The sequence below is a fragment of the Podarcis filfolensis genome, assembly GCF_964270895.1.
Source record: "Podarcis filfolensis genome assembly, chromosome: 10".
NCBI classification, from domain to species: domain Eukaryota; kingdom Metazoa; phylum Chordata; class Lepidosauria; order Squamata; family Lacertidae; genus Podarcis; species Podarcis filfolensis.
The window spans coordinates 19,205,921-19,226,326 of record NC_139612.1 but is presented as its reverse complement, the minus strand read 5'-3'; the positions used below and the strand labels follow the sequence as shown (position 1 = coordinate 19,226,326).

Sequence of the window (20,406 nt, the reverse complement as noted above, 5' to 3'; positions counted from 1 at the left end):
GGAGATTTAATAAAAAAGCAGTTTTTTTTAAACCTTAAAATTATCTTTGATACAATAAAAACTACAGACGATAAAGGCCTCATTAAAAGCATATTCTGGTGGGAAATGCATCGTATTACGGAAAATTGCTTGCAAAAATGTGTATATTAAGCGAATAAAATGTACATCTTGGGAGAACTTCAAACTAAAATGTTGATGAATTTTCACGAGGACTTTTTTAAAAAAATATCAAACTGATGGAGAAATGCAGAGACCCGAACTTATATTGGAAAATGGAAAAACAGAGAAACTGAAATGGACAGAATGGCCTGTCTCTAGCCGCCACATAACGAATGTATGTTTGTTCTTAAAGTGGCTTTTACGAGACTGTTTTAATGTGTAGGTTGACTCTGAAAGTGAGTTATAGATGCACACTAGCTCCATGAACTTCTGAATGCAGAAGACCTCCTCTCTGGTTCAATTCTTGACATGTCCAGCTAGGGCTGGAAAACTCTGTTGCCAGATTCTAGAGCAGGCTTCCTCAACCTCGGCCCTCCAGATGTTTTGAGACTACAATTCCCATCACCCCTGACCACTGGTCCTGTTAGCTAGGGATGATGGGAGTTGTAGTCCCAAAACATCTGGAGGGCTGTGTTTGCCTATGCCTGAGCTAGAGAGTCATTGCCCATCAATGGAGACAATACTGAGCTAGATTATAGAATCATAGAACTGTAGTGTTGGATGAGTCAATGTCGTCCAACCGCCTGTAATGCAAATCTTTTGCCCAGTGTGCAGCTTGAACCCACGACCCTAAGAGTAAGAGTCTCCTAATCAAAACAAGCAATGTTGGAAATGTAAGGAAAAGGAGGGGAATTTCTTCCATATGTGGTGGACCTGTACTAAGGTTAAAGCCTACTGGGATATGATATACAATGAACTGAAAAAGGTTTTTAAAAATACCTTTATTTAAAAAACCAGAGGCGTTTTTGTTGGGTATAATTGGAGAAGAAATCCCCCCAAACTATATAAATGTATTTATGTATGCTACCACAGCTGCGAGGATACTTTTAGCCCAGAAATGGAAGCAGCAGGAACTTCCAACATTGGAAGAATGGCAGACTAAAATGATGGAATATGCAGAACTGGCGAAGCTGACGGGGAAGATACGAAACCAACGTGACGAGCTGTTTGAAAAGGACTGGAGTAAATTTGTACAATAGATGAGAGAACACAGTAAACATTTGAGAACGTTTGCAGGTTTGAGTTAAAATATTTTGTAATGTTAATTTTTGGAACCTCTTTACAATTATTAAGGTAAATTTTATAAGCATGAAAGAAGGTAAATACAGTGGTACCTCTGGTTACATACTTAATTCGTTCCGGAGCTCTGTTCTTAACCTGAAACTGTTCTTAACCTGAAGCAACACTTTAACTAATGGGGCCTCCTGCTGCCGCTGCGTTGCCGCCGCGCGATTTTTGTTCTCATCCTGAAGCAAAGTTCTTAACCCGTGGTACTATTTCTGGGTTAGCGGAGTCTGTAACCTGAAGCGTATGTAACCTGCAGCATCTGTAACCCGAGGTACCATTGTAGGTTGATATAGAAATGCTAAGTTGTAAGTGAATATTTATGAAAGCCAAGCAGTGGGAGGGGCGAAGTCGAGGCTCAATTTGAACAAGGCTATAGGTGACGTTATGATTCTAATGGATTGTAATTTTGGTAAAAATAATGTAAAGTCAATAAAAATTATTATATATGTAAAAGAGAGAGTAAGAGTCTCCTGCTCTACAGACTGAGCTATTGTGATTAATTGTCCGACTTGGTATATGGCAGGTTCTTATGTTCCTATGTACCATTTGCATACTTCACCGGTATCAGCTACAGAGATATAGGCTCCCCTGGATAATTACAAAATATCACTATAAAAAAAAATATATGCTACAATGTTGTATAAACAACACATTGTAGATGACTGATAAGGAATTCCTTAACAGTAGTTATTCGAAGTAACATATCATCATGACTGCAGTAGCTATGAATGATAGCCACAGGTACTTAGACATATCTGCTAATAAATCAGGACTCTTAAGAGTAATGAAGCACTGAGATACTAAAAATGTCCACATAGGTGTCACTCATATCCTTGACTCTTCTATGACTTTGGTAATTTTTGGCATGGGTTTAATGGCTGCAGCTAGAAAGAGAATATTGTTGACAGCTGAAAAAGTATTTTCCAAGATGGGTTAGCTCTTACAATGACCGGACCATTCTCTACCTGTTACTGAAGAAAATGGTAATTGGTTGCATCAAAAAGTATAACCGGTGCTTATGTGAAAACCAGAGGTCATATTCTTCCTTCCTCTAACTAGAAATCTCAGATAAAAATACTGCAAAAATGAAATCAATTAAGAGGAAGAACATCAAACTATATAAATAACCATCTAATTAATTAGCTCAAAAGCTGAGATTGGGAGAAAAAGGCATTAAAAGATTTCCCTTTATATAATCTTCTCCCCAATCTTGCTTTGCTTTCGTTACTAAATATCTCATTTTGAGCATGTACTAAAAACAACACACAATGCAGCCCAGGAAACCAGTCAATTTCTTTCCCATCTCTATATATCCTTGCAGAGAAACAATATAGTGTGTGTGTGGGGGGGAGGGAATTCAATTGTATTGGAAAAATTCTCTTGACCCACTGATGCCTATGAATAAAGTGGTTAAACTAGACAGACAAATATCATAGACACAACGTTGTTCCATATAACAAGACACCAAAATGAATGCAATTAGTGATTTATCACATGCACTCTGAGAGGAAGAGAGAGGGAAAAGTCATTGTATGAGATTAAAGGCTGATTTCTTTTTTTCCAGACTATTGTTTAAAATGTGTATTGTACTATATGGCAGCACTTGCTACACAGTCGACAGAACAATACTCAGCAGTAGCTCCAATTTGCTGACTCTCTGCCCAAGACTGAAGTGACACACGGCATCTATCCCTTCTCAGCTTCTCCCTGGGGGACCTTCAGTGATATGGGTTGCCTCCTGCTAGATGAGCTTCTTTTCAGATTCCCTTATCCTGCTTGGTGGACAATTGTAGCCAAGTTGGAAGCCTTCATGGATCTCCTGGCTCTAGGTAAGTTTTAGTGCTCTATATGGGATACATATACATAAGGAACGTGGGTGGCGCTGTGATCTAAACCACAGAGCCTAGGGCTTGCCGATCAGAAGGTCGGCGGTTCGAATCCCCGCGACGGGATGAGCTCCCGTTGCTCGGTCCCAGCTCCTGTCAACCTAGCAGTTCGAAAACACGTCAAAGTGCAAGTAGATAAATAGGTACCGCTCCAGCGGGAAGGTAAAAGGCGTTTCCGTGTGCTGCTCTAGTTTGCCAGAAGCGGCTTAGTCATGCTGGCCCCATGACCCGGAAGCTGTACGCTGGCTCCCTTGGCCAGTAAAGCGAGATGAGTGCCACAACCCTAGAGTTGTCCGCGACTGGACCTGACGGTCAGGGGTCCTTTTACCTTATAGGATACAGGCTACAGGATACCAACGTACTTGAGTCTAGGCCCTGAAAAGCTCCAAACATACCATGCACATTTTACCGTCTTTGTGTTCACAACCCAGTGATGGATTCATTAGTTTGATTTTATTGATGTGTCTTTTAAAGGACAGGTCTGGGGGAAGATTTGGTCCTCTAGATGTTGCTGGACTCCAATGTCCATCAGGTCGAGCCAACCGGCCAATGATCAAAGATGATGGGAGTTACAGTCCAGCAACATCTGGAGGGTCAAAGGTTCTCCAGTCCTGCTCAAAGTTGTTTGATGGCTCCACGAGAGAGGTGAAACTTAAAGGAAGAACCACATGGAGGAAAGAGAAGATACCAATATGATGGATTTTAGAAGGAAGATAAATATGGGGAAAGGAAACCATCAATGAACAGAGTTGATGCAACATGTTTGAAAGTGGTTAACAATTCCATGCATGGAACCATGAAAAAAAATGTCCTGCCTTGGTTGGGATGAGCTACATACCTCTTTTCCCTGAGGGAATCCAAAATTTTGGTAGTGTTGTGGGGGGAAAAAAGTTAAAATGGTTAAATATGGGTTTGAAGCCAGCAGATTACAGGTTCTCTTTTTCTACAATGGTACGAGATCTGCACTGTCTTTAATAGTATCAAGTTATTTTCAGTTATTAATATTTGGAGAGAGATATAATGAATATTTTTCAAAAAGACAATATTCATCAGGATTATAAAATGTATGCCTGTATGTAAAATTATTTCTAGAACTATGTACTAAAATTGCAATTTAAGAACAACAAAAAAATAAGGATGTAAGTTCTGACATTTCCTATGACACTTTTAAAAAAGTTTTACTTTAATGCATATTTTCAGAAGACAAAACCCACATATACATTTTATTAAGTAATTATTTACAGAGTAACGCAGTGGTAATACTAGTGAAGAATAATGCCTCTTGGGAGTGCTTTTCAAATTATTGAAGCAGCTGTTTCTTCAGTATAAAATAAAAAAATCCATAACAAGTTCACACATGACAGATGTAAGCTAAAATCTAGAATCGACAGTGTGAGATAAAAGCAGATGTTTTGAATGATCATATTTATAGACACCATATCTTAGTTTACCACTTTGTATGATTTCCCAGAATTTTTTTTACAAAAGGTTTTTATTTCAAAAAATATGAACTTCCTTCCAGGCATCTCTGTAAGCTAGTTGATCAAACTTTTAACACGCTTAATAACAACAATATTAATGCAAGTGTATGAAATATATTTGTTCATTTTGTAAAATAAAGGGAACTCTTAATTCTTGAAATATCACTGGTACTGTGTGGCTTCAGTGGAAGTTATTTAGGGATGTCTCCAACATTTGCTTCCCCAAAACAAATAGGACTTGCCTGTGAGCAGAATGCATGTTCATTCATTTAACACGAGATTCCTCATGGACTGAACCCACTTTTTTTAAAGAAAAAGACAGATTAAATGGGACTGTGTCGTTGGTTAGCTTACAGCAATACTAAACGTGCTTCTCCCTTCTAACTTTTAAATCTAGTGTCATTCATAAGGGCCTCCCCTCTTTCTCTTCTGCTATTTATTTTAGTCAAGAGATGGGAAATTGGATCATTCGCACTATGCACTCTGTGAGATTTCGGGACTGACAACTAGAAGCATCTCTCCCTTTCCCTTCTGCTTTATCTGCTGTTTATATTTATTTATTTTTAATGCTGAAACCTGAAGCTTATTCAAGAGAAAACCCAAGTCGGGTTTTATTTCACTTCACTTTTCATAACCTTCAAAACTATTACGGCTCTGCAAATGTGAATTGCCTTTAACATATGTCACAGGCTTTCGCTGTAATGTTTTTTGACAGAATTGCTTCACACCGAGGCCATAGACGGTGGCTATTGAGCATTATAGTACAGCTAATGCCGTTATCCTCACCTCTGAATGGTGCTCTTCGTTCTGCTGTAGGACTTCAATGCAGAGCTCTGCTAAATGAATAACCTCTTCCAGCTTTACAGAAGGAGACGCTTGGTTCAGTGTCTCTGCAGTGAAAAGGAACACACAAATGATAGGATGATCGCAGCTAGGAAAATGTGGGAACAGGAAACGTTCCAGAGAAGTGAGACAACACAGAATTTGATGACTTAAAAGGCTGACACTTTCAAGCACATCAGCCATGCTTTCAATATAGATAATGGCAATGTTGTTATGACCAGATTGCATGCATGCAAAAAAAATTTAACCCACCCCAAAAAAACACCACTCTGTGAGCCCTTTCTAATTTAATACTTCAGAAGTAACAGGTACATCTGCACTGGGACATCAGATGCTCAACTTTTGCCACACCCAAGTCTGAATCCTCTCCATTGTGAGCTATAGAACAAAAGCAGAGGCTAGTTGCTTGTTTTTCTCCTCTATCACACAATGGGCTGGTTTGGGAATGAAACTAGCTTTCCTCTAGGCTTGTGCGTTCCTTGCTTCTCCCTCCGATGTGGTCATCCGAAGGAGTTTGGAAGCATCTGTATCTGTTTTTGATCAACCACAGCCGGCCATGTTGCTCAAATATGGACAAACCGTGGCGAATACTACCTACCGCCGATAGAAACAAACCACCTTCAAACCACAGTTTGTGAGACGGGTAAGTTTTCACTAACCACAGTTACGATTAACCTCAGTTTAGTGCTCAGATGACATGCTAAACTGCACCTAATCTAAGATGGAAGCCACAAATTACCTCCTCACAATGACACTGGAGATGTAAAAGGGACGCCTAGTGTTATGTTCAAATTGAGCTGCCTACATTGGGGTTCACAGTGGGTGAAAAATTGTGCTCTACAGGAAGAATTTATTTATTTATTTATTTATTATGTATAATGTATTTTTTAATAAATATTTTCTTGGTTTACAAAAGTATGTGCAATGTCTCTTTCTCTCTCTCTCTCTTTCCAAGTACAGTGGTACCTTGGGTTACATACGCTTCAGGTAACATACGTTTCAGGTTACAGACTCCGCTAACCCAGAAATAGAACCTCGGGTTCAGAACTTTGCTTCAGGATGAGAACAGAAATCGTTCTCCAGCGGCGCAGCAGCAGTGGGAGGCCCCATTAGCTAAAGTGGTGCTTCAGGTTAAGAACAGTTTCAGCTTAAGAACGGACCTCCAGAACGAATTAAGTACTTAACCCGAGGTACCACTGTAACAGTTTCTACAGATCAGTTTCATTTGTTGAGACATTAGGATGAAAAGGGGGAAAGAGGTGGAGGGGGGAAAAGGTGAGTGGGGGTGGTGTCAGGTGGTGATGTTTCTATTATACTTTATATATGTGGGGTTTTGTGTCAGTGTTGCTTGTGCAGGTTCTCTGCTATTCACTTGTGTCCCTTTGGTAGTGAGAGAGGTTGGGGTTGGCCTAGGGTGTGGTTGTTTGTTTGTGATTGGCTGTGGTGATCTTTGTTTTTGTGTGTGAGTGTTTTTGAATCAGGTTAGTCATATTGATTTGTATGCTGTTGGTGGATTTTTGTCATTGTCTTGTTGGGCTGTGTATGTGATAAAGGGTAGCCACACCGGGGTGAAGGCGTCTTCTTCTGTTTGTCCCCATGTCAGTTTCAGTTTATTGGTTAATTTTTCTACTAAGGCTGTTTCCCATACTATTTGGTACCATTGGTCCATGCTTACTCCTGACAGGTCTCTCCAGTGTCTGGTTATGGTGTTTCTGGCTGCTGAAAGTAGGTGGGTTATGAGTTCCATTTGCAACTCACGCTATAACTGCACTGTTCGCAGACTTTGGATGACACTCTATTGCATACAGTGGTACCTCGGTTCTCGAACGTAATCTGTTCCGAAAGACAGTTCGACTTCTGAAACGTTTGAAAACCAAGGCACAAAGGGCTGGCTGCAAGTTCATATTAGAAAAATTGAAAAACATCCAGCAGAAGCCGTTAGACTTCTGAGGCGTATTCAAAAACTGAAGCAATTACTTTCGGGTTTTTGGTGTTCGAAAACCAAAATGTTCGGCTTCCGCCACACTTGAAAACCGAGGGACTACTGCATATCATTTTTATTCCATTTTTCGTTTTACAGTTTAAGATACTCATTTTACATCCTTAAGATAGAAATGACTTCCCTTCTTCTCTTGGCCATGGCTCATTTTTCATTTCATAAACCCCTGCATATTTTACAAAAACCATACCATTCAGTATTCCATTATTACATCCATCAAAACTTATTTACACTGTTGAATTGATCTTAATGCTGCCAGCGTTTTCAGCTGTACACAATTATTTCCCATATATTCAATAAATGTTTTCTAATCTTCTTTAATTGTATGTTTTCTTGTTCTATTATTCTGTATGTTAAGTCTGCGAGTTGTGGGCCTTTGGATAACAATCTAAACCAGATATGAAGGAGCTCTGGCCCTCCAGAGAGAGGTGGGGGCGGTCTGGGTGTGTGAATCAGAGGTCAACGCGATGAAATGGCCGAGTTCATATTGTTGAATTGGTAGTGATGAAGCATCACAGACTCAGCAAATTCTTGCTTGTATGGACGCAGCAAGGTTGCAGGATTTGCACATTGGCACAGACAAGCCTTTTGCTCGTGTATTTGATTATTGTGCCGTTGAACGAAAACCAGCATCCAATACAAAGATATATGCCACCGGCCAACTCACCGATTCTGCCCTTTGTTCTTTCAGTGAAATGAACATGCACTAAGAGCTTTAAATTACCGCAGAAGGCCTCTCACCACATACACAAATGGCTCTACTCTGCCTTCAGTTCAATAGTGCCTCTAGTGCTCTTGTTTTCCTTCAGACAAGTCCTTGTGAGCTTGGAGGGCATTTACATGCAGCCATTCTTTATAGAAAACTTGTCTGTAAAAGACCTCATTAAAGAGGTGCAAGCTTTTGAGCCATTTGTCTGGACAGAAGTCTCTCATTGTCCTTTTTCCTGGCCATAGCCTGCCCTTCGTCCTTCACTTTGTCAGCCTTTTTCTTTCTTTTCTTTTCTCCATCCCCCTCCCCCAGCAAATTTGCACCGCTGCACTCATTCACAGTTAGATATCTGGCTAATTTCATCAGCAAACAGAAGCTAAAATCTGGTAATGTCATGATCCCAGATCTATCCCTGTCCTACTGAACGGCACAATCTTACCACTTTTTTCCCAGTGTAGATATGGTAGATATGCAACTATAAACATTCATTATTGTTAAAATGAGCAAACAAACCAAGGATGAAGGATGAAAAAGAGAATGTGTATGGAAAACGTGCAAAAATTAACTCTGGGGCAGCGAGGGGCGAAAGCTAACCAAATTATAATGTTGTGTCTACTTTTGTATTTATGCATTTGAATTCTGCATTAAAAAGCCAGATCGCTTAGTCAGTAAACCCAGATATGCACAAATTAAATGTACTCATTTGCCTGCATTCGTCTGGTCTCAAAATGAGGAGATTTGGGTAGAATTTTCATTTTGTTTTCCAACTATGTGCACATGTGTTAAGGATCGGGGACTAATTCATCTACAATATTTACCTGGAATTTTTTTGGAAAAGGGGCTCAAGGAAGAAAGGAGAGTGTCAAACTTCTGAGTCGATTCAAAGTATTTACTGGAATGCTTACAATGCCAAAAAGGGGCAAATGACGAAAGCCTTTATTATTTTCACAGGAGTGTTTTATAAACCAGCTCTGGACAGATAAGGCTAGAGGAATGAAAAACAGGGAGAATTTGGAGGTACTTAGTATGGACCCACGAGAGCTGGTGACACGTAACTGAGTCAGTCCCAGGCACTGACATCACTGCCACAGACAGTCCCATTGCAATTATATAAACAAACTTCAAGGTAAAACTTGCTCCCATGTTTTATGGTTGCTCTAGCAATCAGGAGAGCTATAAACACGTTTTAAAGCCTAATATGGTTGGGATTTTGCAGAATTTGCAAGGAATTCTGTAACAGTCATCAGCTTCTGCTTTGCCAACCATATTGTACCACCCAAGTTTTGATCACATCCACAGAGATGCTAAGATTCTCTATTCATACAACTCATTATCAGGCACCCACAGAATAGTTTTTCTTCCCCTGGAGCTGCCCTCTACTCCCCAGGAACTAGGTGGAAACTACAAGGGTGTCACGCAGGTAGAAGAAATGCAGATCTAGCTCCTACTCTGCGATTAAATGCAAAGAGTGTTTAAGCTTGTAATTTAATTTGCACCGGGATCAAAATGCTTTGAAAAGAACAGAAAAAAAACCTTGTTAGAGAAACCGTGCCTCTCCCAGGGAGGAGGAGAAATGGGAGCACAACCCTGTCAGCAGCTCCCTTTTCACCACTCCTACAAATATCACTCAAAGCTATCACATCACCACCTTAGCCGTCTTTGAAAATGGAAAGTGACCTTAACCTCGGGGACATCACCAAGGCAACCCTTCTCTGTGCCGATTCGGCAGTAGCACCAAGAGTCCACGTGCACAAAAAGGGAGGAAATCCATTGTGCCTGGCATGGCATCTACGTATCACAGAGGCAAGACACCAATCAGTATGCTAGATGTGCACATTTGCGCGCACACATGTGTGGGTCTCTCTCTCTCTCTCTCTCTCTCTCACACACACACACACACACTGCTCACTCATAGGTGTGTAAACTTCAGAGAACATTGCTGCTCCAGGTCTGCTCTGGCCACATGGACAAGGAAAGGTCCCCTTCAAAGTTCAGAGGACTGAAATTCTAATCAACCCGTTCCCTGAAATTCTAGCCACTACTAAGAAAACACGCTGAAGCAACATCACAAAAGCGGCAACATAAAATGTAGTAGCCCACCAATAGGGACACATTCTGGGGTGAAGTTCCTACTGTGGAAAAATATGTTTGAAGATTGTCTAAATGTTTCAGCTTCACGTATGGAAGATTACGTATCGCACATAACAAATTGACCACAATATCAAAATAGACCACTTAATGATAATAATACAATGTGCAGTGTTTTATTTTCTAAATGAACAATTAAAATGTCAGTGCAGTATCTTTACACCTATATGTTACCCAAAGGTCCAACAGTGGCATTATTTTCCATTGATGGCATCTCGCTTTAGTGGATAGAAATTGTTTGGAGGGTGGAAATTAAACTTACTGCCATTTGCCCTGCTCTTCCCTTAATCTCATTATGTAGTGTTGAGGAAAGATAAGCACTGGAATAAGTAAATAAAATAATACTGTCTGTGAGCTGACACTAGACGGAACACATAGTCTGGTGAGAAATCCACCAATTGAGACTGGTTATAAATGCTGTTAGGCTACTGTCTGCAGAAGGAAAATGAGCTTCAAAGAAGTCAACCTCAGATTAGGGTGAGTTGGGCGGTGGACCTTGATGCATATTTTTGGAAAATTATACATTTTACTTTATAATTCTCCAGTGCTTCAAAATTCTGAATTTTCTTTTTCTCCTTTTTCTCCTTTTTTCCCTTTATTCCAAAACCAAAAAAGAATTACAAACATCAATTTCAAAATCCATATTTGTTTTGTAACAAAAGGCTATTACATAGTTGACTAGATTAAAATATACCTAATTGCTATAGACTTCCCTTTGCTATACAGTGGTACCTCAGGTTACATACGCTTCAGGTTACAGACTCCATTAACCCAGAAATAGTGCTTCAGGTTAAGAACTTTACCTCAGGATAAGAACAGAAATCGTGCTCCAGCGGCGCGGCAGCAGCGGGAGGCCCCATTAGCTAAAGTGGTGCTTCAGGTTAAGAACAGTTAAGAACAGACCTCCAGAACGAATTAAGTACTTAACCCGAGGTACCACTGTATATAAATTCAACACAATTAGAAATATTATATTAGAAATTTTTATAAATTCCCCTATACCCCCCACTCCCCTTCACCCATTTGTGATCTCAGTATTTTTTTTACTTCTTCCATCTTGTTGTGTTGTTGTAGTTTAATAATTATTCAACTGATTCTTTTATTATTTCCTTGCTTACCCCTGCACGTTTTACATATTATCTATTAATATTCCAGTTCCGGAACCATATTTTTTCATGTATTCCTTCACTCCATCCCACTCTTTAATTATTCTCTGATTTGAATGGCCTCTAATGATTGCCGTCAATTTTGCCATTTCCACAAACTCACAGAGCTTGCTTTGCCATTCTAATAATGATGGTATTTTCCTCCCCTTCCAATTCTTTGCGATCAATATTCTGGCTGCTGCTGTTGCGTAAAGGAATACATTTTTCTCAAAATTCTGAATTTTCATGACAAATCTGAAGAGGCAGTGAGGCGAAAAGGCAGTGCACTTCCTCAAGTTCACCAGTGAGTGTCATTCTTAAGTAGGGTTGTCCATATCCCAACTCAATTTTAAACTACTTCCTTCTACAGGCTTCCACTAAGACCCGAGGTACATAGTCTGAAACAGCCCAGGTTCTGCACCATTTCAATCTGAAGACAAGGGAGATCAGATGCTTAGGTGTTCTCTTGTAGAAACAAACTGTCTACCCATGGAAAAATGGGGGGCGGCATTTCTGAACTTAGCAGACATCCTGAAAAGTTAGTCTGCAAATAGTTGGGCCCACAATGCGTGGACTCCTTATACAAAGAATCACCTGGCATTCCTTGCCCATATTGCAAGAGTTCTCCAAAGGAGAAAGTACTGAAATTACCATATGGGTTTAGAAGCTTCCAAAGCTATAACAGTTCTGAGAAAGCGTGTTCTCCTTCACAGAGAGCACGTGTTGCGGTGGGGTCTGACAGGCCATCCCTCTTTTGCTGGGCGGGTTAGTATGGATGACCATCCACATTGATTGGGCGGTTGGGTTACTGGGCAAATTTTGGTGTTGCCATTTAGGGGGACGGACCAAAGGTTATAAAATCAAGTCACACAGCAATGATTGGGCTCTTTTGCTGCATGCATCGGATCACCCGCCCACCCTCCCTAATCTAGGCCTATTGTGTTGACCTTGCTATGCCTGTCATGGGGTTGGAATGGTAGGAATTTTGCCCATTTTGCTGATTGGCTGGTGCCATTTGGTTTTTACCTACTGCGTAGTTTTTTGCGTAGTTTGGTTTTTTGCCTACTGCGTAGCAAATAACACAACTTGTAAGGTTGCGGTAAGGCATTGGTTGAAAAATTGGTTGGTGGAGGGGTAAGGATTGGCGGTGCCTGCCCCTCCAATGCTGCTGCAGAAAGGGAATTCCATTAAAGGAATCCAGGGGCTTTCCATTCTTTCGTCCGTACCCCTGCGTGGGGCTTGGGCCGTGCAAGCCCCTGGGAGCATGCGGAGAGGCGGGAGGGTCTGGTGCCCAGCTCCATGCTCTCCCCAATATTGTTTTCCCTTCCTGGCTTTCACTGGAATCCGGAAGTCAGTTCTGTCTTGGGGCAGGGGGCAGATAGTTGGAACCAATGCCTAAGCAACCACTCACATTTATGCAATTTAATAAAGTTGTGGCCAAAATTATGCCAAAAACCTTAAACAAAAAATATGTGTGAATTGTGATTTATTTAGGAGTGGCTTGGGGGACCTTGACACGCAAGAGAAATTTTAATCTATTCATAATATTAACCAAGTGGCTCAGTGGCAGAGGCACACGCTTTGCATTCAAAAAGTCTCTGGCTTAATCCCAGACATCTGCAGGCAGAGCTGGGAAAGACTGTCGGGTACCCTAGAGAGATGCTGCCAGTACAGTCAGTGGAGGCAAGAGATCAGGGATGAGGAACCTTCAGCCTGCAGACCAAAGAGAAAGCAAGCGGTGGAAGCTTGCAAGGCTATTTCCTCCCCTTATCAAGACCCTTGTCTCTTGGCGATTCCTCCACCTTTGAAATTCTCTGGCGTCACGGTCCAGTTTACAGGCGGTTGAAGTCCTGGCGCAGGATGTCGGGACCGGGGGCAAGATGGCGGGGTGGGAGCAGGAATGAGAGTCTGGAAGCCAGGAGTCATGAAGCCAAGGGTCAGGAAACCAGGAGTCAAGGGTCCGAGGATCAGGAAGCAAGGAGTCAAGAAGCCAAACGCAGCAAGGCAGGAAGCGTGTTGCTGTGGCAAAGAGCCAAAGGGAAATGCTGACCTTATATCCCTTCCCAGCTCTTGCCACCAGGTGCTGTGAGTTACCAATCAGCCTCACCTGTGCGGCCGTGCCTTGCCTCTTCAGAACAAACTTAGGAAAGCCCCAGTCCTGCAAAGCCCTACTGGTCACAGGGTCTGGCTCCTGCACGCACTCCTGACATCTGGAGATAGTGCATTCCTGCTCTCCTCCTTGCTCCATTTGTCGATCTCTACAAATAATTTTTTTAAAAAAATGCTTCAACATACACTTGATGAGAATGGGGCGTCACAATACTGAAACCGGTTCTGGAATGGCTTTTTTGGGGGAAAAAAGCTTTCCCCAAAAGAAAAGATCCCAAATGACCAGCCCAATACTGGAATACAGCGGTGCCTTGGTTCTTGAATTTAATCTGTAATGAGAGTCTGTTCGACTCCCGGAAGGGTTCAAAAACCAAGGCACGGCTTCTGATTGGCTGCAGAAGCTTTCTGCAGCCAATCGGAAGCCACGTCAGATGTTTGGCTTCCAAAGAACATTCGCAAACTGGAACACTCATTTCTGGGTTTGCGACGTTTGGGAGCCGATTTGTTCAGCAACTAAGGCATTGGACAACCAAGGTACCACTGTACCTCACATTTGCTACCCCTAGATATTTCTTTGCAGAAAGAACACTGCTGGTGATCAAATTGGTGGTTGTTTCAGCTTCCATAGAACTGCTGGAAAAACGAGGAGATTTTGGCCCTGCACAGTTTCCAAGTGTAGACTGATATTATTATTATTATTATTATTATTATTATTATTATTATTATTACCACCCTTCATCAAAAGATCTCAGGGTGGCTCACAGAATAAAATACAAAATAAATCACATGTAAATAATTAAACCAAAACAACAAAACAATACTCCCCCCTTCCCACAAACACATTTAAAAGGCTGTAGGATATTAATCAGCCAAAGGCCTGGTTGAAGAGTTTTCACCTGGCGCCTAAAATATATATAATGAAAACGCACGGCAACCTCCCTGTGGAGAGCATTCCACAAGCAGGGGGCCACTGCAGAAAAAGCCTTTCTCATGTAGCCACCCTCTGGATCTCACATGGAAGAGGCACACAAAGGAAGGCCACAGATGGTGAACACAGATTCCAGGATATTTTATATGAAGAGAGGCGGTCTGTGAGGTAACATATAGGTGTAAAGCTACTGCAGTGCCATTTTAATTGTTCATTTAGGAAATGAAATGCTGCATATTATATTATTATCATTTGATACTGTGGTCAATTTGTTATGTGTGAGATGCAATCTTCTATAAGTGAAGCTAAAACATTTATACAATCTTCTAAAATATTTTGTCCATGGTAATAACTTCCCCCTAGAATGCGTCTGCCGGTGAGATAACTTAAATTGTGATAGACACTAGCCTTCTTCAAGCGTAATGCTAACAGTTATGGAGAATATGTGATCTTGGATCTTGCATGCCCAGTGCAAATGTCTAGGGGGAAGAGGAAGCCTTCGCATGAAAAGGCTGACACGTGATATGGAACTGTAGATCACATGGAAGTCTGTATGAAGGTTCCCACCTTTCCGACATTTGAACTGGATGTGGAGGGGCAACTTGGCAGAGATCCACAACCTTGTCACAAGTTCTCCTTGACTACAACACATAGAGAGGGCTCTTGTTCCATTCTGATACAACGCTCCCGGTGACTTAGCCAGAGGGCCCATATATACTTAGGTGGCAGTAAGTCCCATAGGTCTTACTTCTGAATAAGCATGCACTGATTTTGTTGTTGTTACACTGTACAATTAATAAAGCCGCAATGAACACTTAAATACATGCATGCACACATGCACACAATTAACACAGCAGTCACCTGGATCCTTTTCATTTGTAGCTTAAATGAAAGGGCACGAGAAAAGGGAGGAGGGAGAAGCAGAAAATAGTAGTATTAGTTTACCTCCATTATGTAAGTCAAGCTGTAATGTATAAGAAATCAGTTTATTCTAGCAACCAAAAATATACAACCTCTTTAATATCCTGTTAAAAAGACAACAAATTCATCCTGATAATTAAGTTCACGACATAATTTTCATATGGGATCAGCAAGAAAATAAATGATGTCTGTGACTTTATTTTCTATCCTATAATGGGCATTATATTTCTTCATATGGAAAAGCCTGAACAGTGTTTTTGTTAACTTCTGTGAAATATGCTCCGCTACCAACAAGAAAACCATTTCCTGCGATTAATAATTGGATGTTTTTTCACAACCAAAAATAATGATTGGATTAAACGTACTGCAGATGTGAATCAGAGAAAAGATCAACGTTTTTAAACATTCCATTGTCACCAGCAGCCAAGTGAACTGATACAAGCAAACTTTGGCAGGCCGTCAGTCAGGTATGGTATCTATTTTGCTAAGAAAATGGTAGTATTTGATGACTGTGGGTACTCTGAATTAAAAACATATCCTGAAATTGTATGCCAAGAAAAACTGGATTGTGCAACTTGAATGAATTATACATACTAAGCAAATTCACATAGTTTTGCTTGTGTTGAATTGTTGTCTGATAGCCATGGACAGGGAACGCATTTCTGCAGGGCTGCAAAACTTCACCCCTGCCCTGACTGAAAACTGCATCATCAGTGCAGATAAAGAAATCACTGTCTACAGCTATCCTTTCCCGTTATCTACAAATTAGAAATAACTGCAGGGTATACTATTATTAATATTTCACTTATTTGTCACTTACTACAAAAAAAATATTCTCAAAGAGACTTTGTGAACATAAAGAGACCACTGACGTCTTATGAAAAAGCTGATATAACAAAAGGTTTCACATTGAAAATCTATAGAATACTCCTGGATACAACTAAAAGGAATGACTTAGGGATAAAAGCATGTGACAGAATTCAGTCTTTCAGTGACAGAAGAAAATTGAAAATATTTTGGAAGAATACTGGTACTTAATGCTTATGAGAATAGCAAAAACGTGTCAAAATATATCCAATATGTATTGGAGATCTAAGAGAGGAAAAACAACACTGACTTATTATTGTAAAAGGTATCAAGGATACAATTATGGTATGTGAGGCAAATTAATTCCCCAGCAATGTTACTGGGAGCAATAAAGGGGCAGGTTCAAAAGGAACGTGTTGTGTTAGTTGTGAACATGTTAACAATACCATGCGCTTCACTGGCTAAAGCATGGAAATCAGCTTGTTGGCTAACTCTTGGCCAGTGAAGGAGAAAAACATGGGATCCCATGTTAAGCTTACAGTTAATAAATGTTTGAGGAAAAGTAGAAATGCCTGTACAGAAATCTTCTTAAAAACTGGATTCTGTTTGTAAAATTTTGGAACTGATAAATTAGCCCCTATGGGCATGTTCACTTTGAAAAGGAATTGCAATGCATAGTTCCATATGCACTGCATATGAAAGTTCCATGTGCATATTCATATGAAAGGATACAGTATTTGGAGCTGTTTAGGAAGAAAACTAGGCAGTGGGACAGGGAGCAACATTATGAATGTTGGGGGGAAAGTGGAAAGACAGACATTTTTCTCCCTCACTTATGATTCCAGGACCCAGGAACACCTAAGGAAGCTGAATGTGGGAATTTATTAACGCTACCAATCTCAAGTCTTCCCATGTTTCTGGATGAAATAAAGTGATATTTTTGTTGTTATTTACTGTATGAAAGAAACCTTTAATTAAAGAGAGAGAGAGAGAGTTGGGCCTCACTTATCTTTTGTTTCCGTTTAGGTTTTTGTACTTTACACTGTTGACTCAAATCACTTAAACGCAATAATCTGAGCCAGTTATATGGCCTTTTTTTCCTGGGAGTGTCAATATGGAATTCCTGTTTCCGTCAAGAACTAATTCTGTTCATGCTTTTCTTCCCCACAACTCAAGGGGGGCACATATAGGATCCTGCCTCCGCCCCACCAGTCTTCCACTCAGGCACTCAGATATACTTGGCTGCAGCTCATGCCCTGGTCTGTGAGCTTTCATACCTAGTCCCCACGACAAAAAATAAAATAAAAAATACATTGTACTTTGTAATGTGACTCCTTTTTCACATTTCTGTAAAGTTTCAGAGGATCTAAGGAATGACATATTTATATCACCTGTAAACAATGAGCTCCACACTAAGATTACTTTGCTTGACTCTCAGCCCAGCTTGGGTGCCTTCTTTTAGAAACTTTCTATTTTTACACCAATTATGCCAAACAAGCTTGTTAAAAACTCTAGATAATTGAACAGCAAGAGCCCCCTGCTGCAAGCATGCATAGGATGCTAGCTGAAGGTGAAAAGGTATCTTTCTCATTTTCAGAAAGATCCACATATATCCTCCTTCATTTAAACACAACATGATATCTTAATTAATTATGATAAACTGGTTACTGAGGTGCTTTCATGTTGTTATTCCCATGATATAATATCGGTTGCTATAGTGATGAGATGGCTTTATTTTTTTGGTTAATCACTCAAGAGATTGGCTAACTCATGTTTGTCAGTGATGGTGAAGAGACGGGAAAATAAGTTAAAACGAATTGTTAAATACAACCGGCACCATTCCTCTCCCCTGCTTTTGGTATTATTTGTGACTACAATTTCAGTCATGCTAAAAATAAACTGTTGCAGAATATACTGAGCATGCGATTAGAAAAAAAATAATCTATACAATGGCTTCCACCAAATTATAAATTTTAAACAACTCATGTTATTGTTATGCTTAGTATGAAGACGTTGCAAATTACCTCCGCCAAGAATGGAGACTCTCCCAACATAGCAGGAGAGAGAGAGATGGAGATAATCAGATATTGATGGGGGAATTTCATCATCTGCATTCCTCTTCAGTTGGAAGAGGAATCAGGCTCCCATCTGAAGTTTGCCTTGAGGTCTGGCACTCGATTCCCCATGGAATGTGAGGGCAGGCAAAGACACTGGGTGCATGGAACACTCTGGCTGCCACAACCCCCCAATCCTGTTCCTGGAAGCACAGTTTATCCTGCTAATTGGACTTTAATTGGAGTAAACTACAGGTGCGTGTCAGAGACGATGGGATAAGAAACCGCAAATACAACCCAGCTACAAGGATGTAAAAGGTTTGGATTGAGAGCGGATTTCATTAGGTGAAAGAGACAATACGGGGAGGGAGCCCACGGTTTGCTTACTTAAGGTTTTCCTCTACATTCATGATATGGCAACCCTCCGCCCCAGAATGCAAGTTTTATTTTAAAATATCTGCACAAGTAAGGATGGAATAAAGTGGTACCTCGGTTTTTGAGCGTCTCAGAAGCAGAACGTTTTGGTTTTCAAACACCGAAAACCCGGAAGTAATTGCTTCCATTTTTGAACACTTTTCGGAAGTCAAATGGCTTCCGCTGAGTCCCCCCCCCCCCCATTTTCTCCATTGAAATTGCAGACCGCCCTTTGTGTCTTGGTTTTTGAACGTTTTGGAAGTCGAACGGTCTTCCAGAACGGATTACATTCGAAAACTGAGGTACTACTGTACAATGTGGAATTTAACAAAATTGGAACTGCATGTTTGAGAGAAAGGAGCTGAGAGGGAAGGGGTGAAGAAATGCTGTGCTTTGAAAATATAGAGCAAAATCTTCCCTAACCTCCATTATCCACAAAGGAATGTGTATGAGATAAGGATAAATGGGCATAAATCAGCAGCAGGAAGGAAAGGATTCTACCAGCTGTGAGAATAGAAGTTTTTGGATTAACTATCTGCAGTCTGGATTCAGACCGTTCTTTCTAGGATGGAAAAATGGCCAAGATGGCTTGTTTATTGGAAGGCAAATCACGGGACGAAGCGATGCAGTGACTTTTGGAAACTGTGAGATAATAGCTTCTCCCAAGACATGATAGGAACCATCAACAGTTGAACGAATAAGGATTCAACACCCATATATGGATAGGAAAACATCATGGGGGAAATTGTCACACCCAGAAAAGAATGAGGATTACAGCTGAAGTTCTTCACTTAAAACTTTATAAATTACCTATTATACCAACACAAGTTGAAATCACAAGATAGTAGCTGTTATATAGGAGATTCTTACATCTGGATGGAATGAAAATTATTAACAATTTGGAACACAGAAAAAATATAGAAGAATGAACTCATCAATTCTAGCATGCAGGGGGCCCAGTTTAATTAAATTGTATAATTTGACATTTGAATAATTAGCATTAATTGGATAAAATTGGTATTGTTATAATGAGGCTGTTATTGGAACAATATTGGTACACACACGCACACACACAAAAAATTGTTGTAAACTACAGCATCCATCATCCCTGACCATTGTCCATACTGACTGGGGCTGATGGGAGTTGGAGTCCAATAACATTTGAAGAGCACTGAGATGGGGTAGGCTGAGACTGAGATGACCAACAATCTGATTCGGTGTGACACAGCGTCATATGTTCCATACTTTGCTTTGTAAAATAACCCATTACAACTCCATCATGTTTCCGATTTCTTCTTAAAGATTATAGGTGGTGGTGGAATAAAAAAACCACACCACATCATCTTAGGTAATGTGGAAATACAAAGCAATGTGAAATAGACAATAAAGTACCTGTTTGCAATTTTCAACATTTCTGGAAATGGTCTTGGGGAGCTCAAGCCCCAACTGATCAAGCTGATTATCAAGTCAGAAACCTAACATTTCCCCATTTAACCAAAGAGATGGTGGAAATCTGGCAGCAAAAGTACAGATGAATATCTGTATCATCCTGTGTTCCTTTGCAAGTCTTGTTGCATATAAAGAAGATGATCTGAAGGCAGCCCTTTTTAGGGAAGTTTTTAAAAAAATGTTTAATGTTTTATCATGTTTTAATATGCTGTTGGGAGCCGCCCAG

General features: G+C 40.5%; 1 protein-coding gene across 16 annotated transcripts in view; it reads right to left on the bottom strand.

Moving 5' to 3' along the window:
- CADPS2 (calcium dependent secretion activator 2) overlaps positions 1–20,406 on the bottom strand; it is a 347,579-nt gene that overhangs the window by 72,790 nt on the left and 254,383 nt on the right. For 8 of the 16 annotated variants that reach the window (XM_083574321.1, XM_083574330.1, XM_083574329.1 and 5 more), the window contains exons 17-18: positions 15,397–15,417; positions 5,441–5,544 (exon numbers count right to left, since the gene is read on the bottom strand). In XM_083574321.1, coding sequence (XP_083430447.1) covers positions 5,441–5,544; positions 15,397–15,417 — 125 coding nt within the window. The remainder of the gene's footprint in view (positions 1–5,440; positions 5,545–15,396; positions 15,418–20,406) is intronic. The other 8 variants (XM_083574323.1, XM_083574326.1, XM_083574325.1 and 5 more) reach the window with 1 other exon arrangement.